The 22834-nt window shown below is 42.5% G+C and overlaps 1 protein-coding gene across 1 annotated transcript; it reads left to right on the plus strand.

The window, feature by feature from the left end:
• The first annotated feature begins 8640 nt into the window (after nt 1–8640).
• On the plus strand, nt 8641–11425 carry CGA (glycoprotein hormones, alpha polypeptide). The gene is given in 4 exon segments (XM_050894863.1): nt 8641–8653; nt 8656–8739; nt 9678–9862; nt 11348–11425. Coding segments are annotated over 4 exon segments (360 nt in total).
• The last annotated feature ends 11409 nt before the right edge of the window (nt 11426–22834 follow it).

The following is a 22834-nucleotide window of genomic DNA, read 5'->3' on the forward strand; positions in this document are numbered from 1 at the left end:
CTTATATACACCATAAAATCATAATATCAGAGCGTAGCAAAAAACTGTGAGAGTATTGCTAAGTGATTTAAGAATACCCTGTTTAATAAACTAGAGGGTTCCCCCCCCCCCAAAAGAGTGAGCCACATTCTCTCATTTCTCATTCAGTCACACATTAAGACAGATTTGACCAAGTATTTTTAGTTGGAGATTTGGAGCGGCTAAAGTAAGAAATCCTCTTAATAAAAATAGGAGCTTTTTTTAAACTATCTTTTATACCAGTGTAATTCCATTGACTTCACAAGATTTATTCCTAATACATTCTGATAGGAAGAGAGTACCAGGTTGTGGGCACTTTTATTTTTCTTTTATGCTATGAGGGTAACAATGTCACTGTGCTTGAGTCCTTCTAATGACAGAACTATTTTGTGTAGCATTTCCTTTTTACTAGTTGATGACATGCTGCAATACATAGGAAAATAAGTACCAAATATGAATATACAATACAAGCATTACTTATTTTCCTGATGATGAAGATGATAGTTTTCTGGTTTTTGTGAAGCATCCATCACAAGTCATCCTGGATTTCCCGTAGGACTGCAAGCTGGGGTGAGTATGAAATGGGCAGGACAGAGCCAAGTCAGAGGCACTCTATAAACTTCAGCAATTTTCATCAATTTTGCTTTGAATGACAAGAAATATTAAGCTTCTGTCTTCCAGGGGAATATTTCTCAGTAAACTATGTTTACCAATAGCTTTCAAATTTCAACTTTATGCTTTTGTTATTGGATGAAGCAAGACTGTAGGGAGAGAGACTTTTTTTTATTTTTCTTTTATTAGACCAGCCCATATTGTTGGATAAAAACCAGACAAACTTCCAGGTGCAGAAATCCATCTTCAGTTTTGAAACAGAAGCCAATTTCAAGCCAAGTGTAGGCTGGGGACAATTGTTTTGAGTTTAACTTTGTTGTAGTGATCAGTTGAACAAATAGAAGAGAAAAAGGTGTCCGACACCTTGAAGCAGATGAGGATGTTAGTGAAGGCAGAGGTGATAAGGTTGCGATAAATGTGTCTGAAATAGCTAACAGAGTCCGGGGGTGCTGCTGTTATTAAAAAAAGAGTCGAGGCAAGGGACAAGAAAACTGAACAGCAGGAATCTGGACAGGTGCGATTCACCAAATACAACTATACAATAAACGTTTTGGAAGAGACTGATTGAATCGTGAATCAAAGCCTCATTTTCATAGGAACACAAGAAGCTATAGGGGTCTCTTTCAATATTGCATCTCCAACAGTGAGTGACAAAAAAGTAGGTGCTTAAAAAGTAATTTTAAACCTTTGGATGTTTAGAGGTTTCTTAAAGCTATAAAATATTTGTAAATCTCTAAGGGTAGGACAGTGAGCAGTCCAAGCTAGTTACCCTGGGCTCTCAATGGTGAACAATAGGCACACTGGAAAAGTGACTTAATCTTGTATCAGAATAGATGTTTAGGGCTATTTCTCTCTATTGACTATAAAGGCAGTCTAGAGCAGTAACTCAGGTTTAGGCAGTTAACTTCTGAAGTGAACTTCTGACATCTGAAGTGAATCTCCCTCAAGTCTCCAGGACTTGAAAACACAATAGGGTTGCAGGAGTGGCCTTGAGCACCGACCCAGGACTGTCTGCATTGCCAGGGGCTGTTCCCAGTAGGCGTTTGGATGTGTGCCTCCCCTTTGGGAAGGGGAAGGGAAGAGCTGAGGGGATGCAAGCCTTGCTGTGCCGCTTGGCCTGGGTGCCAGAAGGCAGAGTGGGACCTGTCTTATTTAGCCAGCATCGACACAGACTCTGTCACTTGAAATTGAGGACTTACAAGTCCCTAAGCCTTAAACATCTGCACCCTGGTACAGTTTTCAGAAGTTCCTCCATTTCATTAGCTTTACTCTAAAAACAAGATGAGATCTTGCCAGAAATCTTATCTTTATAAAGGTAATCCTTCTATATTTATCCATGCATTCGTTCTCTGGGCATTAAATTCAAATGGAGATTATTCTTTTAAATGTTTATATAGATCGCTGCTGCTCTTTATTTTGTTATTCTTTGCTAAAACAATGCCATTGCTGTAGAAGGGTTTTATGTTGGTTTTTTTTTTTAAATTATTCTCCAGTTTAATAAGAAGCATTGGGAAACCTTAGTAACTCTTCCTTTTTTAAAATGAGATTCTGTTCACTGAAAACTGCAGTAAATGACTGGATGCTCGCTATTTGAGTTCCCCAGGAAACTCATACAGCACTTAGTTTGTGCTCGCAAGCTGACCTTTCTTTCATTATATAAGAAAAAAAATAATCTTTATGAAAGTCAGGTCGAAGATAAGATCAGCATGGTGGGCTGGTAATTACATAAAGTAATGTTCAGTCATTAGATAAAATGTACAGTTGATCCTATGGCTTAGATGTGGGCGAGGAATATGATCTAGCTTTACTGGTATAAAAGAAGGATGCAACTTTTTCATACATCAGTTTCAGCAACGTACATCCAAGCATCAAGGACAGCTCGCCTTCAAACACCATCCTGCAGTTTCTCAGCTGTCTGATTTATTCTTGTTGAACAAGGGAGGTAATATATTTTTAAATTTTTGTTACTGTTAAAGAGGAGCAATTATGTATTTTTTGACATTCTCTTTCCCTTCTCTCCAAAAGTTTTGTTCTCCTTCCATTCTGTCAAAGTTTTCACTTTGAAAATTAACTTAAAGGTTGGTTTGGGACTAAAACATCGGTGCCTGGGGTTAAACTAGCTTTGTAAGTAAGAGCAAACGAGGTTCTGGAATTGTATTGCAGCTAAATGTTGATATTTTGTGATTTCTGATTGGGTCTGGTAATTCTTCATCAGTAACTTTGTGTTTTTCTCCTGGTCAACAGTGTTGCTGTCAAATGTCAAACATTACACAACCTATGGCACTAACACATCTTTCAGAGTCTTTAAATTGCCAGTCATGATTAAATATGTTAACGGAAGGAAGAATAACCATGTGTTAGTGAAGATTTCTCAGTCTTCAGCGGTTTGCTAGCAGGTTACTGTGTATATGACACTGGGCTGCAAGTGTAGGGCTGGCAGTTGCAGTTTATTGTTGCTGTGACACAGCCGTACCTCATGGCCAAGCATCCCAGAAAGAAATGAACACAATGTGCAAAGTGTTTAACTGCTGTTGGGTATGACAGCACCACCGTCACCCTATAGAAAAGTATAGAGGGACGTCCCAAGTTTATGCTGAAAACATTAGGTTATTTCGTACAATCAGTACAAAGGAAGCCTGTTGAACAGAGCTTGCCGGCATGTCTGTGCCAGGACATGGACCACAGAGTTAGATGAGGGATTCTGATCCAGTGGAGCTTCACATGAGTTTAACAGCATCCATAGAGTCCCATGTGTACCTGAACAGAAGACCTGTTTGCAAATACAGATGATTACCTGTCTTTGTGATGGTAACTGATAACATCATAACTTATTTACAGAAGAAGACAAGATACTGTAAATAATGAGGTGAGACTTTAACTGCTGGAGAAGACTTAGAATTACCATCTTTCCAAAGAGCTGCTGAAATTTATGTATTATATAATGTTCCAATAGCTTAAGAAAGATAATATTTGACAAAGCAAACTAAAAGCTTCCTTTGATTTGATGGTGAGATGAAATGAGTGGTGTAGACAGTAACTGGGTTAGCAGCATGGGAACAGTCAGAAAATCAAGTAAGACCATCAGGCAAAATGGCTGTCGCATCAGAAGAGTAAAGAAGATCACATCTGGGTTTTATTGACAGGTATCTTTGGTGTTTTTGGTGTGAGCCTGACAGTCTGACTCAATAGAGGAAGTGCAAAACTGCAATTTCAATTCCCCTTTTGGTTAATGTAATTTAAACAACTTCCCTCTGGGATTGCCTCAAACCCTTATAATGTACCAAATCATAGCATTATGTGTTCTTAGAAAACTTAGGATGGAGAATGCCACTGTGCCTTCAGCAAAGAGCACGAAATCACGGACTAATCAGTCAAGGGTTGTGGTGTTATTCCTGTGGCTGACATCTTATTGGAGCTGTTGGAGCATCCAGGCCATCAAAAGGCTCAGGATGATGTGGAAACAGGTCATTTGGAAAAGGCTGTCTGTCTTCTTCTGCTGGTGCATGAGCCCCTCCAGCTGGCTCCTCGCACTCTGGGGAATGTCCCCTTGGATGGAGCAGGGCTTGACGTTAAACTGTGGAATTGTGTTCCAGTGCAGGCAAGTCTGCCAGCAGTCACACCCCCTCTAAGGGGCTGGAAAGAGCATATAGAGTAAATAACTTCAAAAAAAAGCCTTATTTGCTGGAGGGAGGGATCCAGCCAATTTATTCAGCGCGACTCCATAGATGCGGCTGAGCTCAGTTCAGTTCCCAAAATATTTGGCAGGACCATAGGAGGCTGTGGATCTAAACGATGTGAAGGACCACCTTTCTCCTGCGGACACAGGTTGCTCTTGTTGAGGGAACAGGGTGCAGAGAGCTGGCAGCTGCTTCTCGGAAACCTGAAAGCCATGTTCAATGCTTCTGGGGGGCTACCATGTTAACGGCATCCCCTGTTTCCTTTGCCACCTGTTGACTAACATCAGAAGACTATTTCTTTTACTTGGATGGGTTTTTGGTAAAAGCCCAAGCAGAGATGAGTAACGACAGGTTGCATTCAGCCTGCATGCATACATACATACATACATACATTGAACTGGCTTTTTGATACCTCTTCCAAATGCTTCTTTCCAGTGCTTCCACAATTGCTGCCAGTCGTTTTTTTTCCTGTTCATTATTGGCTGCTTTTAACTCCTTTATCCTCTGTTTTCTGCCAGCATGAACTGACTCGCTAGGCAGGTGGGAGGGAGGAGGCAAAGTTACTTGTACCCAGCACCCAACCCTTGCCACTCGTTAATTGCAACCTCATTGGCCTCTTAGCCATTCAGTTTAGCTGGACTTCAGATCAGTCTCTTACCTCTAGTTTTTGCTGTCTTAATTAGAAAGAGGCTTGTTTCCGCTTTTGTGCCTTCATTCGTTGCACTGGAGAGCATTGCACATCGGTCTTGCTCATAAACTTTGTTTCTTTCCACTTTGCTAACCCCAGTCAGGGAAGGGCCATGTTCTTGTCATCCTGGCTTTGGTCTCTGCCTCATCTGCCTGGGCATGATCTTTTTCTGATTGCTGCAAGGATGGAGCTCTCTTTGATTTTGTTTCCTGGTTTCAAAGCTACCTTGTAGGGCCTGTGCTCCGCTGCCATCTGAACTGTTACCTTTGATGACTGCGTTGTGCGTCTGTTTAATCAGTGAATCAAGACCTGCTGACCTGTGCGTAGCAGCCTCACATCCCCATATGTCTCTGGGAATTTGTGCAGTGATGGAGCATCCCTCTGCTAATCAATACTCTCTTTGCACACATCCCAGTGCTCTAGGTTCACTCTCAGATAATGATACTAGGCAAGTGGCTTCACTCCTTGGACCACCTCAGGTTTGCCTTTTCCTCCAGATGTAAGCAGGCATTATTTGAACATTTGCATCATTGTGGCAGTCCTTGCGGGGATTCTGCTGGGTAGGTGCAAAATCTGCAAAGAAATAGTTTCCATTATGTAAAAGCTATCTTTGTTTAATTACACTTGATTTTCTACCATCTTTCCTGGTTAGGGTTGGCAGTGCCTTCTCTGATCAGTATAGCATTCTTAAATAACCTCTACACCAAATCTCAGGATCAATTTCTTTGTTGCTGGCATTATTGTCCTTCTCGTTGCCACCTCATTTTTAGAAATACTTGGGGCCACAATTTGATCTGTCCCTGGAGAATATTTATCATGGAGTAGCAGCATTGACTGGTGTATTTGGAAGAAGAGAAGCTCTTAAGTAGTTAAGGATTGAATGCTTTTTTTTTCTCTTTTTTTTTCCTTGCTAAGCACCGTGGCTTTCAGTATCTAAAATATATATATCAGTGTTGTCAGCTTGGGGCCTTATCCCACACATCAGTCATTAGTACATCATGCTCTTGTGTGACAGTTTCAGTCTTTTAAAGTCAACGGATCAGGCAGTCTACACAGGCACAGAAGAAACTATTCAAAAGATCCAGCTGCAAGAGCCTGGAGATGCCGCCAGTGCTGCAGTTCAGACACAGCCCAAACAAGCTGTCGCTTAGCTCCAGGCACGGCCTGGGGGGGTGACTGCAGAGGCGGAAAGATCTGCATGATCAGATAAAGTTTCTGAGAAGGCAGGTAAATAGTTTGGTGACTAGGAGCTGCCGGCTTGGGATGCTGCTTGGGGTGCTTGGCTGAAGCCAGTCAGGAACAACTGGGTCCAGTGAACCAGGCGTTGCTGCACAGCCACAGCCAAACACCCTCTCTTCAGGGTGAAGGTGAGCAGTGCTCAGCCCAGAATCCCTCACAGGATAATCTGCAAGGGCAGGGAAAGTCCCCCTTTTGAAATGCGCTCTGTGTCTCAGCAATAAAAAGACCTTGAGACTCAATCCTTCAAGACAAGGCTGTCCCCCGCCAGCCTGGTTGGGTGAAGGAGTGCTGCTGTCACCTGCACAGGCTGCCCCGGATGGGGAATTTAATACTTCAGCATCCTTTATACATCCTTTTCTCCATGGAACCACTTACTTCACCATGGGATATAAGTCATTCCTATTCATTTCTAAAGGAAGGGCTCAGGCCTATGCTTTAGAAGAAAATAATTTTTAGGGGGGAAATTCTGTTTTCTGAGTCAGAGACTGGGCCAAAACGGTCTGTGATTGGGCACAATGAAATTGTCAATACAACACGGAAGCTTAGTGCTTGAGAAGGAAGATTACAAACTTCATGCCTAAAATGCTACATTTTAATACTGACAATAGCAGAAGTGAGGTTCAGTATTTTATGTGTTCATAGCTCAGATGAATCCAAGATTTTTAACAGTAGCATTAATTGACCAGATATTTATAACATGAAGATCTGAAAACATGTGTGGCATCTTTAGCCTAACTCAGATCCTGCCTGACTTTCCAGTGAGGGAGGTCCTCCCAGGCCATGCCACAGGCACACAGCAGTTCTCTGGCTCAAAAGAAACACCAGTTCCTTATGACCAGTTTATGACCAGTTTTTTGCCACTGACCAGGCTGGTACAAAATGCTTCAGAATAATTTTAAAGGTCCTGTGGTAGTTACCAAAAAGCATCCTGCCGACCTGCACGTAGCCCTTATTTAGCACATCTGATGTTTGGATATGGAGAGAACTGAGGTTTTGTTCCACATGTCCCCGTCCCCCCCCCGCCGTGAAATCTTATTGTGAATAATAATGAAAAAAAGTAAATTCATTTTAAAAAATCGAGCAGGGAATTTGATATGATATTGATACAGTTACAACTTATATATTCTGCATCTTTAATATTATGGTTCCCCCAGTTATTCTTATCAGAGAGATGCATTTGCCTGTGGTATAGATTTGATCTGGATCAAATATAGCCACACAACTGCATTTCTATTGAATTACCCAGAGAACAAGCAATATGCTATTTATGGCCACTTCATCTCGTGCGCTAACTGTAGAAGGACAGATATGCAGTGCCGCGTGTAGCCTTCTTGCACAAAATTAATCTATTGAAAAGATTTTTAAAAGTTTGAGCCGACCAGGATGTGTTTATACCAAACCAGCTTTCTGTTACTCAGAACCCAAAAGCCAAGTTGCTGCATCAGTAAAATGAAGCCTAAAAGAAATCATGGTCCAGAAGGTTGCAGCGATGCTGAACTCCCTGGGACTTCCCTAACTTCGGGCTATACAGGTGGCCCCGGGGCTGTTTGAAGCCCTACTGAGCTCTCTCTTGGCACCATGTCTCCTCAGGCGCTCTGGAGCACAGCATGTAGTGCCTCTCTAATTACATAGATCGGAGGAGCTTTCTCCCACCAAGGGACAGGACGGTGAAAATCTGTTTATGGGGACTTTGGCACTAAAGAAGTCATAGAATCATAGAATCATTTAGGTTGGAAAAGACCTGTAAGATCATCGAGTCCAACCATAAACCTAACACTGCCAAGTCCACCATTAAACCATGTCCCTAAGCGCCACATCTACACGTCTTTTAAATACCTCCAGGGATGGTGACTCAACCACTTCCCTGGGCAGCCTGTTCCAATGCTTGATAACCCTTTCAGTGAAGAAATTTTTCCTAATATCCAATCTAAACCTCCCCTGGCACAACTTGAGACCGTTTCAGTGTGTGGACAAATAATCTGACTCCTGGTTCAGGAAATTATGTCCTGATGTGGAATTATTTTCCCTTAAATTAGTCTTTCCATGTCCCAGATTCTGCAGATTCTTTTGTCTTCTCCATAAGCATTTGCTGGCTTTATCCAGTCTACCGTAAATATTAGACAGTTATGACATTTGAAGTTTATGTGCTGTGGCTTATGTTAATATTCAGAAAAAAAATTGTTAAGGCCAGAAAGAAAGGCACATTTTTGTTGTTGTGATGAAGTCAATTTTCTGAGCCCATAAAACGCACATCAGTACACTGCATCTTCAGTTTCCAATCCCAGTTCTAAATTGCCTCTGTTACTTGCACTGAATGCTGTATCAGTGTGTAGCCTAGATACCAGTACTGTACCCAGTGCAAAACAGGCTTTTAAAAATGTGTGTATTTGTATTTCCAGACAGATCATGGATTGCTACGGAAGTATGCAGCTGTCACTTTGACCATTTTGTCTGTATTTCTGCATCTTCTTCATGCTTTCCCAGACGGAGAGTTTCTCATGCAGGGTAAGCTGCTTTCAGCGTTCAGAAATAGGGCAATTATTCGTAAAGAGTATTAATTAAACTTTCACATGTTTTATAAATGTGGTCATAAATCTTATCATTCAGTTGCATTTATTGACACTGAGATATGAAGGTATAATAAATCAAGATAATTTTGCTATGAGTATACTTCCTATTTCTTCTCTAAACTTGATTTCTCCAGGTCAAGAATCTCCCAGATGACCGTGTCCTCATGTTGACGTGGGTGATCTTAATCCTTGAAACATCATCAAATAGAAACGTTTTGGTTTCTTGTACTCCTGAGATCTAAATGGCAACGTAACATCAGGAACAGCAGAACCATAGCTTCGCCTCATAATATGCAGATTATTTTTCCTCTGTAGATCCCAGAGTATGGGATGTTGGTGGTGTAGCATTCTACGAAAGAGGCATATTAGGAAGATTTTAGGAGTGTTTTGGAGGTTGCGGGTTTTTTTATTCAGCCTCAAACTGAATATGTGAGCTACAAAAATCTCGGGATCACTGGGCATTTTTAAAACTCTTGATAACAATCTTGCCTGAAAACAGGCACTACAAAACCTGCTGGGGCTATTTAACTATCTATAGCTAGTAGGAAGTTTTCTAGGGACAGCTAGTGGAGTAGACATACAAAACAACCCTCCACAACTGTCAACAAAATTAAAAAGAAAACCAGAAAAGATACAATAATGCTTGTGCCTTACCTAGAAAGCCACAGTCTAGTTTTACAGCCAGTGCGTGTTGCCGAGCTGAAGGACCCTGAAGAGGGGAGCTTTGGTGTCTGTGCTTTTCTCTTCTGCAGACGTCAAGCAGCAGAATGCGGCCGGTGCTTCCTCTTACCGCCCGCACTTTCCCTTTCTTTTTGAAAATGAAAATACAGCTAGAGACCAAGTAAAAGTCTCTTCCTTATATTTTTATGGCAGGTTGTCCAGAGTGCAAGCTAGGGGAGAACAGATTCTTTTCCAAGCCAGGAGCTCCCATTTACCAGTGCACTGGGTGCTGTTTCTCCCGGGCCTATCCCACTCCGATGAGGTCCAAGAAGACCATGCTCGTTCCAAAGAACATTACATCAGAAGCAACGTGCTGCGTAGCAAAGGCTTTTACCAAGGTGAGGGTGTGAATGAGACCCATTTAAGCTTCTTTTAGGATGCAATGTTTAGCTGAAGCAGTGAATAGAAAAGAATATGTTTTTGCTGGAGGACATTGGAGAACTATTTGAGGGAAGCATCCTTGACATTTATATCCTTTGCGCTTGGGTTCTTTCTTTTTTCTAAAGAGGAAATTAAAGTGTCAGCCAGTACCGAGTCTGATATTCAGTTGGGATGTGGAAATTGGTGCAGTGCCACTGACTTCAGTGAAACTGGTTTGACTCATGACACCTGCAGTTCTGATGGTGGACTTGTTGTCCCCTCATTTTCAACTCTCCTGGATGTGCGCCCTCCCCTTAAATGCTCTGCAGCGTGTATTTAATTTTAATAAGTCATTTTCCTTGCTTCTTTCCTGCATAGGCAGAAGTTGTCTGGGAAGATGGCTGGTCAATACTATCAATTACATATATGGGAATGAGGGATCAAAACCATCTATGCTCGTTACATTGAGATTGTGTTTTACTTTTAATAGTATAACCAAGAGGGAACTGTAAACATGTGCAACTACTTTGAGCATTTAACACTCTCATCTGGAAGGTTCTTTTAAAGAGAGATTCTGCTAAAACTGATTATTTTGGGAGTGATTCAGCTCCAGGTGAAGAAACCTTAAATTTGATGTTAGAAATGGTGAGCTAGTTGAAACAAGCTAAGGTATCTATCCTATGGTGATCTGAATCAGGCTCATTAAGTGTGTCGACTAGAGGCTCAGTTCAGTTACGCACTCACGGATTTGGTGCCACTTGAGTTACCCTGGGGTACTGAAGACATCTGTGTATGGCTGGCAGACACAGGACCCATAAAAGACCTTCTAGAGTGGCAGCTGGAGGCTTGGTGAGATCCCCTCTGACATCTCAAATGGCAATTGACAGCTCTGTGTGCGCAGCTGAACAGAGTGCTGGGTCTCCAGTGGCTGTGATGAGAGCCCAGATACCTGACTTACCTATAGACACCTCCAGCTGAACCCATCCTGGCTCTTCATCTGAGTACAGCATAGATCTTTTTCTAGACCGCTAACATTATACTTGCCCTGAGGCAGCAACTAGAATTTGGTTGAGATTAAAAATAAAGATGACTCATCGTGTTTGCGGTCTCCGTTTTTATAATTGCCATGTGAAATATTTTAAGGACACTTCCTGATTTTTCATAGATTGGTTACTTGGCACTTTTTGAAAATTAGGCACTTTAAGAAGTGCCAAATTAAGGATACCAAACTATGTCACTATGCATGTCACTATTGAAAACCTTCTCTTTACAGCTTCGAAAGCTACTGATGATGCAGCTTCACAGGTTGGCATTCAGAGGCCGTTCTAGTACACGTATCCCAAAGAGCCTGTGTACCTTGTGGTTAAGAAAAAGGCTTCAGACATCTTTTACTTGAGAATGCTGTTTTTACTGTGTGGCTAATCCTAATTATTTGTTATATGTGTGTGTTTTCTTTTTTTAAGATTACCCTTAAGGACAATGTGAAGATAGAGAACCATACAGATTGTCACTGCAGTACCTGCTACTATCATAAATCCTAAAGCCTGTCCCTTTGTTAATGATCAAGGACAACGGTGAATGGAATATTTGTTTTTCAGCTTTTATAGCACCGCTGTGTAAAATCTTATGTTTTCTGGTCAAGACACTGGGTAGACCTTTGAATAAGATGGATGGCTGTTTTATTTCCTCTTTGCTTCTTCATGCATTTAAGTAAGTTTAATTATTTCCATTAGGGATAAAATACAGCACTTGCATGACAGCCGAACGCTTGATCTATTTTTAAAATAAACTGTCAGTTAAATCATCAATGTTTCTTGAGGAGAAATGATGATTTAATAGCTTAAAACAAAAAAAAGATTCTGCTGCAGTTAATTTCTAGATTTCTTTTTTTTATGGGAGAGGGAGGGAAGGAGGAAGGGAGGGATGGGAAAGTGGACAGAAAAAGAAGCAATAATTTCCCCTTATTCATTTAGTGATTAGATTTTTTGAAGACTCAACATTTTGTTTCTCCTGTTTCTCTTCTGTTTTTTCTTTACCTTGTGGGCAGAAAGTATAACAGTATATGATCTATGCATGGTGCTCTGTCTTTCTGTGCCATCTTTTATTTTTCTTTGAACTTAATCTCCTCCCATATAGATAGGTAAATGGATGCAGAATCAGACATTATAAAGAATTGTACAGTTTCATGTAGCAATGGTGGAACAGAGGAGCGGTACAACAGTATTAGCTGTTTAAGGTATGCCTGAGCAGCATGCTATAGGGCTTTAGTAATTCCCAAATGCAATGTGCTGGACCCAGATATACAAATAGGAAAGGTAGGGAATATGTTAGGTGAGAAGAGGACCACAGAATATGTACTCAGAATGTCATAAACTGGGATTTTAGAGATAGTACTTGTTCAGTTGTAGTGGGTTGGATCAGGGTCTCTGGAGGAACTGCTTGCAGGTCTGGAGCCCGCCCGTGGGAGCTGAAGTGAATGAATTCCCCTGCTCTTCACCCTAAGTTCTGAGGTGAGAACATCAGCCTTGCTATGGTCACTGGCTGCGAGGGTTTAAGTGTGCTGACTCAAAAAGCCTCAGATATATTTGTGGGGGATTTCCCTGCAGCAGATGCTGTGAGGTAGCAGTAAGAGTTCTAATGGGGACGGGGAAGGTTGCCTGGGGTGAGGCTGTGAGGGTGGCTGGTCTGTCCTGGGGCATTGGCTATGGCTGATGTCTGTGCCAGTGCCAAATGACTGAAGTAGTTTAGATAGGCCTCCAGGGCTAGGCTGTGATGGGGCACTTGAGCAGCCCAAGACTGGCAGGATCTAATGATGGTTTAAATCCACTATTCATCCACCCTTCTGTCTATTGGAGTGCAAATTCAGTGCTGTTTTCTAAGAACACAATCATGGGGCTTTGTGGAGAAGAAAAGACTTCTCATAGATAGGGGAGATGAGGTTCTTAGAGAAGCATTATTCAGCATATGTCCAGTAAACCTTATTAGCCTGATCTCCATGCCTTAACCCCCTGATTCAGTCTCTCCCCCCTGGGAACCACTGATCTGGTCCAGTCCCATGTCCTAGTGCAGAATCAGCTGCACCATGCCATTCCTGGGAGATGTTTTGCCTGACTTGCTCTTGAAAAAAACTCCAGTGGTTATTCCAGAATCTGCCAAGGAGACTGATCTTGTTGCTTCACTATTCTTACTATGCTGGAAAATTTCAATCTTCTGGAAAGTTTTTCCTTAATGTTTTATCTATGTCTCATTTGCTTCAACATTACTTTTGGTCAAAGGGGAGGTAGTCCAGTAGGGTGGTCTTTAGGATGAGTTTAATAACATCAGCAGCACAGAGTTTCACAATGAGAAGTCTAATTTCTCGTTCCGGGTCATCACTCAAGACATTACAGGAATACATGTCAAGCATCCACTATAGCTGACTCACAATTCCAAGCTGTTGTACAATTTTATTAAACGTGATTGATGCGGATACTTTTGCAGGACAGCCAGGTCCTGCCTGGGATTTCTGGGCAACGAGTGAGGAGTGATTTGAAGCTGCAGGATGATTACCTTTGGGAATGGTATTGCATTTTCTCATAACTTTGACAAGACTGAAAGGGAGAGCAGGGAAACACATTCTCTGAAGTTCACTTGCAGGGGAGATGTGCCTTTTCGTCTTGCCAAACTTCTTGGATGACCCCTTACTCAAGTGAGCTCCTCTGGCAGCGTCAAGTACTTGCTTGTCTATCTATGCCTGTGCTGCCCACAATAGCAGGTTGGTGACATGATAAACTTCTGTTTGCATCTTCTGAATCAACTTCCATATTTTGCATTGTAAAACCACAGAAATGTTGAAAACCAGTAACCAATTAGAGTGAAACCTATGCTTTGAAGAAGACATGAAATGCTGTAGCCCTGTGTCATTCTAGGATGCCTGGTCTATTTTTCAGCGGCTTTTCCCTCTTGCTTGTACAAAGCCATTTAGTCATGAACTTCTCAACTCATGGATCCCTCTCCCTCCCAAGGCGACCTCAGGCATCAAGAGCTCGCCAAGTGTGTATTGTGAGGGTGTGTGGAATGCGGGAGCATCCGCCTCATTAAGTTACCTGGCTCCAACTCGTCAGTTTAGAAGAAATAACACGTTAACAAAGAAAGCGATAAAATAAACACGCAGATCCACAAACCTAACAGCAAGCGATAAGGGAGACAACAAGAAAGACCAGACGTCTTCAGCCGCTGATTGATGGGCCATTAGCGATGGCCCTCGGGCACCGCGGTGGAGGGGCCAGCCTGAGCTCTCTAACCGGTGGGAGGGGGAGCACGGCTGCCCGCGGTGCGGGAGGCACGGGGGACCGTGCAAAACGCCTTACGGGATATCAGAAGGGGCTTGTGGGACTGTGCAAGACTTGTTAGGGGAAGGTTAGAGGAAGGGCCAAAGGTGGAGAGAGGTGGTGGTGGGGATCAGGGTGGACTGGGGAGGAGCAAGCGTGGGAAAACAGAGGAGAGGGGTATTAAAGGGGCTGGTCGTGTGTGCAAGCTGCCAGTCAATATGCATGTCTCACTGAGCCTCTGCTTGATCGCTGCACTCTGTCCTATCTTCTTATTAAATCCTTTACTTAACTTTTTTTTTTCCTGTGTAATCTCACTTTGTATCCCATGTGTGAGTGCTGCAAAGCCTAAGTGCTAGCAACTGGAGAAGGGGCCCATAGGTCTTGGTGCCAGCAACTAGAGAGACCAATATGCACGGCGTGGTGGTCCCAGCTGGAGGGACCGTGGGCCATAAGGCTTGTAGGTCTAGGTGTCAGCGACTGGAGGGACCACGGTGTATGTTTATGTGCGAGAGGTGTAAATAGCAGCACCTGTAAATACCGAAGTGTGTTTATTTTTCCCCCAGTTAATTTAATCCTGTGTGCATGTGTATGTGTAATAGTACAGCAAATTTTAAGCTGGACTAGTTGGTGAGCAGGAGGAAGCCTGCATCTGGAAGGACTTGGGGTCTGAGCCCATGCTGGGTAAGGGGACCCAGGTTCTAGGCATGGGTGGACTGAGAAGCTGTGCTAATCTTCAAGGAATCCATGATTGTGGGGATGCTTGTGAGACAAGTGTGTAGCACACACATCTGCTTGCTAGCAACCTTCAAGTTGGACTGGCTGGAGAGTAGGAGGAGACCTGCTTACTGGGTAAGGGAGCCCGGGCATGGGTGTTAGAGGGCTTTACAGGCTGGGCTGATGTTCGAGGATCTGTGGATGTGACTATGCTTGTGAATCTAGAAAGTGAGGGCACATGTGTTCTCATAGAGGACTTCAATCCTGATCAGCCAGAGAGGAGGAATAGGACTGGGCTTTTACTTACATTTAGGTGGGAGTTGTTGGGTTTTATGTGAGTGCAGCTAAAGGCAGTGGTCTGTCAGGTAGTCTGCGTGTCCGGCTGCCTTGGTGTCCTCTGTGTGTACGTGTGTGTGTGTTTGCCTGTCTGGGACAGATGCTCAGCTTTGCTGCTGGCCAAACCTGCACACAGGGACAGGAGCCGTGTCCATCAGACTGGGATGGAGAGACCTCCTGAGTCCCTATGTGCCGCCGGCTGGGCTGCAGCGGTCAGCAAGGAGGGATCCCTGCATCCTGGAGTCCACGGGATTCAGCAGCCAACCTTTACATCCTTAACATATATTATCCAAATAATACATTTTTTGACATTGTAGCTGTTGAAATCAGGTCAGAATTTAATTGTTTATGTTTGAAAGTGAGTGTAAAAACCCAAGCCATAGTCAGAAGAGTGGTGATGGTAGGTCAGTGAGCCCATACACAGTCAGGGCTAGGAAAAACAATGCTACCTGTCGTTAGGAAGCTAATACAGTTAACCATAATAGAGAATAAATGGGATACGAATGGGAATATATGCTGGAAGACAATCTAGATTTATATCTGTAGGGATTAAATACCAGATTTCCAGGAGGAATGGAAAACAGAAAAAAAAGTACAATATAGTTTGCTTACATTAGAAAATGGCTGAGATGATAGAGGCTAGATCGGTCATGTATATTTGAGAGGGCACAGAGAGACAATGTCACAAAATCAGAAAAGAGACTAATTTCTTGTTGAAACAGATAGCCAACGTGTATCTTCTGTATTTTAGGAACAGGGTATTTGTGCATGGAGATAAAATGAAGTCCTTGTCAGTGTGGTTTATAAGTAGTAATAAATCAGTCGGGCTGATACTGCAGATTAAAAATGCCGAAGATCAAGCAGGCTGAAGATAAAAATGATAAGTTTTTACTGTCACAGTGACCTATATAAACCTACATCACCATAGTCCTAATAACAAATCCATTCTGTGAGCAGAGGGACTAGTGAAGCTTGATTTCCTGACGATCTGTGCCCTGCCTCACCGAAGATCCATTTTGCCATGTCCTCAGCAAACCCCTCTCCCTCCTCCCTGGGCAGCCCCATCAGGTGCCCTCCCGAGCTGCTGCAGAGCCGTCAGCCAGAGCCAGGGCTGCACCACTGTTTGTCTGTCCGGCATGTTTTCTTAGGGCTGCTACTGACTTCTTTTCAATCAGACCCCAATTTTTGTATTTTGCCATTAGCAGGTGTTGATTTTCACAAAACTGGTAAGACCTTCCAAGGGCTGAGGTCATTACCCATCACCCGAAAATGCTCAAAACCAACCAAAGGGTTAAACAGTTGCTCAGGAGCGGCTGTCAGACAGCTGTGTAGACAGACAGACAGACAGCATGAGTGCCTCACTGCTTTGAGGTGCCAGGCTAAAAATCCTTCCGATGATTCATAGGTATTGCAATTCCCAGTCCACAGCTGGTGAGTGCAGGAAGGGTGTCTTCTCAGCAGAAAGATAAAGCTCTTGAGCCGTAGGGATTTTAATGAACTGAAATTTCAGACCAGACTTCTTACTCCTAGCAAGCCTGAGAAGCTCCAAGTGAGCAATAGCCTTCCTTTTCTCTCCCTGTCACCCTGCCTAAACAATGATTTTAAACAGTGGTGAGGAGGAAAGAGAAAGTTATCCTAGGGCTTGTGTTGGATAAGTACAGGCTATATGTCTCCCCTTTACAGCTGGGTGAAAGCTCCTTACTAACTTGGAAGTCACCTAAATATATTCATATATAGCTGGAGCCTCTTGCAGTGGAGGGAAGGGCATTTGGCTGTGTCAAAGAAGGTTGCCATGAAAAAAGAGAGATTTGAAGATGATGTCAGGAAACATGTAAACACATTTGGTGATGGAATAAAACTAACAGTTAATCACTTCATTAGTGTCTGGAGGATTTCCCCATTTAAGGGGTTTCCCTGTTGCTCTGCAGTTTCCCACGTCTCTGGCATATGTTAAGCCAGCACTTGGCCCGCGATCAGGTTGGAATAAGATGACATCTCATTATATGCACACGTGTAAGCAGTAAATCTAACAGTTACTGTCCTGCCAGACAGTTCTGAGTGTTGAGGTATGAGAGAAACCAGTATTCTTTTGGTTGAGGGAAACAAAAAAACCAGCAAATCTGCTTTGCGAGAGGATTTCAGCTCAGCGTAATTTCTTGGGAATTTATTTTTGATTTATTTGATAATTTGTTTTTAAAATCGTCTGTCTCTCTCCATGATTTGCATGGTCTAAAAGCATAAGAAATGCCTTTCTTGTCAAAGCAATCATCCTTCTAGCCCAAGTACTCTGCTTCTGACTCTCACAATATCAGATGCTGTTTATGGGAGTGCATGAGTCTGGCTACTTCTTGCAGTCAGTTCCCGTTGTGCCACCCCCAGTATCCACATTTGTTTACTCAGGGGTATTAAAGGGTACTTCTCTACCTTGTTCTTTTTGTATCTACCCATGCCCTTCTTTTCTATGAATTTATCTAGTCTGGTTTCAACCTACTGACATTATCTGCCTCCATAACCTCCTGTCACAATAAGTTAGAGAAGTATAAAAAATACTTACTTTAATCTGTTTTAAGCTAGTTTCCTAGATATTGCCTTCATTATTGGTAATGCTCAGCTGTTCCTCTTCTTAGTGTTTTCCTCTCCATCACAAAGTGCCCAGCATTTTTAGGTTTTCCCTTGTCAGGCAGCTGCTTGATCATTTTGGTTGGTTTTCTCTGTACCTGCTTTAACTCTACTGCATCCTTCCTGAGATGCAGAGAGCAGACCATGAAGTGTATTCAGGTGTGGTTATGCCAAAGTTAAATGTAGCAGCAAAATGATGCCCTCTGTCTTGTTCTCGGTACCCTTTTTCTTCATACTATTTTGGCTTTTATTGATGACCAGAGACTTGTCATTGATGACTCTTAAGATCTTTTTTCCTGACATGCCACTGTCAGTTCTGTATTCAGCATCATGTAAGTGTGGTTTGGCTTATTTTTCCCTAGATGCATTAACTTACATTTATATACTCTGAAGCTTATCTGACACCTGTTTGCCCGTGTCGTTTTGTGTGGTCTTTCTGGGGTTCTTCACCATCAGCATAAGAGTTGGCTGCCTGAAAAAGAGTTTTTTAGTACAATCTGTGAATTTGGAAATTTCACTGTGGTTTTCCTTCACTAGGTCTCTGATGAATATGTTGAATAAAACTAATTCCAGCATTTTTCCTTGAAAGTAAAAAGCCCCATTAAGCCTTACCCTTTGTTTCCTATCCTTTAGCCAGCTTTTACTTTGTAAGAGAAACCTTTCCTCCAACCCTGTGGCAACTTAAGTTTCTTTAAAAACACTCTTTCAGCATTATTTTGGCATGTCTCCATTTTCTGCAGTTATAATTGTAAAACACCCCAAACCTTAGTATCCAGCTCAAGCTGTCTCAAGCTGCTGCTTGATAGAGATTGAACAACCGCCCGGTGGCTGCTAAGGCTGCCTTTACCCTGCCGCTGGGTTTGGAGTCAGGTCTCCTTACAGCTGAGTCAGTTTTCCTTTCTTGAAAATTTGTTGAGGATATTTTCTTTTGGAGCAAGCTTAGCTATAGTTAAGCTCAGAGACAGCAAGGCTTGAGCTTCCTGGCTGCATTGCCACTTCCTACACCTCCGCATGGAGAGAGCCTGGAGAAGAATCGGTCCAGAAATAAAACCACCACTCCGACCACAGCTCCTATCCCTGTTTCTGCTCCCTCCAATAATGATTGTAGTAAGTCACTGCTAGCCTGTATCAACACGATAACTTCTACTACATGGTCACAGCTAAGCTAACCAGTGTTCAAAGACGAGGAGCCAACACGCTCTCTTTTTTTTTCTTTCCATTTTCTTCCCCCTCATCATTCTCTGCCCATCTTCTCCATAGTGATACTCGAGTGAGTGCAGAAGCCCATCAGCTCTCATCCTCAGCAGACAGGGATAGAGGATGTTCTTCCTTGTTCTCACTCCTTAACACGAGTGTACACTCATTAATTTGCCAAGTAAGGTAAGGCCAGATGAGGACATGAAGGGAGAATTACTTTTTTCCCCCTGCAAGTTTTTGAGTTAGCTTGATTTGGAATAGCTATGTTTTCACATGTGTTTGTCATTTCACTTGTTTTATGTCTTTATACTAGGCGGTTCATAATGTTCCTTTCATGCAAATATACTCCCAGAGGAGGATAAAACAATAAAGCAATTCTGAAAAGTCACCAAATAAATTAAAGTGCAAAAGATTGAGCCATGTATTCTTGAAAAGACGTAAGGGCACACAGTTTCCTTGGGCCTCGAGGGAAGGAGCTCCTGCTGATGAGGCCTCCAAGCCAGGGCTGGAGGTAAGAGTCTGAAATGGCCCTAATTTAATGTTTAAAAGAGGTGGGTACTTGCACGGCCGTTAGTAACATTTGCAGCTATGAATGCAAAGATAAACAATGAATGCAAGCATAAACAAATCCAGTACTTCAAGAAGTTGGCCCTGTAGGCATTAGGAACAATGTTTTTCTTCATTGTGGTTTGGTCAGATCAAATACTTGTTCACGATCGATAGGTTTTTTATTTTTTTTTACCTTTCCTTGGGCGTGAGGCATTAACCATTGCTGGGGCAATGATACAGGGGTTCCTAGTGAGACAGGTTCCTAATAAGGATCTTTTCTAGTTTCTTAGTATTACAGAATATTTTCTGTCCCAAGCAGAAGAGAAAACATAATCTTGCTCTGGATGTATTGTCAGGCAGTGGGGAGACTGAAAAACAGCAGAGTGCTCACAATAATAAAGCAGCCCATGGAGACAGCGTAAAGCTATTTACTATAACAACCAGCCATTCTGCGCTCTGCAGTTTCCCCATCCTTGGGCAGCATCAGCCTGTTGGCTTTTTGTTGGTGCCATGGGTGCAATAGATTTCTGTGAAGTGCTTGGGAAGAGAAAGGGTGGCGATGTTACGAATCAGTCCGGTGGTTATGCTCTGGATCAGTCCGGTGGTTGCATTGCGGATCAGCTCAGGAAGGAGTTGAGTTCCTGGCTGTTGAACTGGATGCTAGGGCTCTACAGGCATAAGCTGATGACCGTGGAACAACATATCTCATTAGCTGATGTGATTCTGGGTGTCCATGTGGCCGTGAGCGTAGTGCAGGTAATGATGAAGGGTTTTTTCCTTTTGAGCTGTTTGATTAGAGAGTGGCTAAGGGGCGAAGATAGTGCTGGGAATCTTAAATGAGGAATGTGTTAGAACATAATGCCTTTGTTGTATACGTAATCGCTGTTGAGAAATGATCATATATTTGAACTGTGCTTTGTAGTTTCTAAAACCCAATTTACAGTCACTGTTTTGATACTTATAGTTAAAACTCTGCCCTTGATGTTTCCTATTTCTTCTGGTTTATATTACACTGTACTATTAAGTGTCAAGTAAAATTGTTACTGTTTTCTTCCAGGAAAAAAAAAAAGTGTGGTTTTCTGCTTTTGTTATTTTAAAACCTCATTTCAATGGGCTGGACAGAAAATCTTTTGCATGGTAGTTAGTTGTTTAAGACTGAAAACCACTGCACCCACTTCTACCTCTTCAGGTAACGTAAAATGGGCCTTACAAGGGAAAAGGGTTTGGACAAGGTCTGTATCTATCTGATAAGGAGTCCTCTGAGCAGATGGTGTAAAAGACCAGAAGATTGCTCCCTGAGAGCCTCTCCCCGCCCTCAAGCCCTGATGTGAAGAACAGTGCATAGGCTGGGAGAACAAAGTTGTATGTGCAGGACTGTTGTAACTCCATCATCTTCTTTCTAGACCTCATAACCTATATCAGAGAGATAATTGCAAGTTATCATATATCAAAGACCCAGAGACCAACATGAGCCTCTCCAGAAAACCAGCAACCAAACACCCCTAAAAGCTGCGTGTAGCTGAGTTTTAAGATACCACTAGCCTGTTGTGAGGAGAGCACCTCGCGCCCCACTGGGGATCTTCTCTGAACAAAGGACACATCTCCAGGGAAAAAAAAAAATATATATAATGAGCTACTTGAACACTACATACACATTTACTGCAATAGGAAGATGAAGCCCCATCAACTGCACGCTTCTCTTTCTTTCTTGCAAAGTGCCCTATATAGTAACTGGAGAAGATCACATTTTACCTTAGGTATTCTCAGATCCCCCCCTTTTACGATCAGGCATCTATCCCCTGAGCCATAGCAAAATCCTCACCAGAAGCAAACATATCCTGTGGCCATCATACCCCAAATGGAACTAAACTGCAGCAGAGCAAAGAGTCGTGAGCCCATCACCAGAAACACAGTGACAAGTACCCCAGGTAGTACAGGCTGAGAAACGCAGCTCACCAAACACCTTTGTGCAAGTGAGACCAGACCACCACTGTTGCGAATTAATCTGATAAAATAATGATAAAATAATCAAAATTTGATCCTACATATATAGAAGAGATATAAAGCATAGGTTTGTTAAGTTTGAAACAATTAACTATAGAAACTTCACTATAAATTAATGGCCTTTTTGTTTTTGAAACAATTAACTATAGAAACTTCACTAGAAATTAATGGCTTTTTTGTTTTGTTTTAAGAAACTAAGGAGATTGTCATGGATACCAGTTATGCTGCTTGGAAATCCCCTTACCCTTCCTATCTTGATTTGAATATCAAGGATTCCAATCAGTAGAGTTAAGTGAAATTGGCCAATGATTGTTTTAGGGTAAGAATATTGATAAGGTTATATAACTAATAAAACCAATCATAGTAAACGTTAAATTTAATAGCGAGCATATTATGCATTTTTATGTAAAAGAACTTATGTAACAATGATTTGTAAGTATCGGAGAAGAGGTCGTGAAGTGCCTGAAACAATGGAATATTAGAAACAATGGGTCTATTAAGATAGGAACGATGCGAGACCTGAAGCATCAGTGATTAGGTTATCTTGACCTACAAGAAGTTGCTCAAGATTTGGCAAGCGCGCACAAGGATTACCGAATAAGGAGTAAAAGACCAAGAGTTCACCCAGAGGACAACCATGAAAATACCGGCAGGGGTCTCCACGACCCCCAGAGACCCCCGAAGGGGACCCTTACCAACCCAACACGCACGCGTAATAACTATGTGAATACAGTAATCAGTTCTGGGAAATTTGATGAATATGTATGTGCTAGGGTAATACAAGGTTTAACTGATGGAACACACGGGATGCACGTTGGGCGGAGTGATCCCCGTGCATCCAGCGCTGAATTAAAGGAGTGCCTGCTTATCTGCATCTCATTGGTGTTGGTAAGTTCTTTCCGTCTCGTTTGGTGACACCACCACCAGTCACACTCACTGCAAGTGGCAGGACCAGTGGTTTCCCAAGGCAGACTTACAAAAATTAGAGAGGGAACTAAAATTCATAGCTAGGGCTCGTTGCAAAAATTACAGACTTGGCAGGAACACTGGTTTCTCAGAATACCCCAGCTTTTCCTGATGAGTCTTTCGCTGCTTGTAGCCCATCTTTACACCGCAGAGGCTGTGGCTCTGTCACCTCTCCTCTTCTGAACCTTTCTTTGTACCACAGAGGTGCAAACTATCCTTTTCTTTAAAGTCCTTTAATTGGTGAAACTCAGCAAA

This window comes from Gymnogyps californianus, chromosome 3 (assembly GCF_018139145.2).
Source record: "Gymnogyps californianus isolate 813 chromosome 3, ASM1813914v2, whole genome shotgun sequence".
In the NCBI taxonomy this organism is placed as follows: domain Eukaryota; kingdom Metazoa; phylum Chordata; class Aves; order Accipitriformes; family Cathartidae; genus Gymnogyps; species Gymnogyps californianus.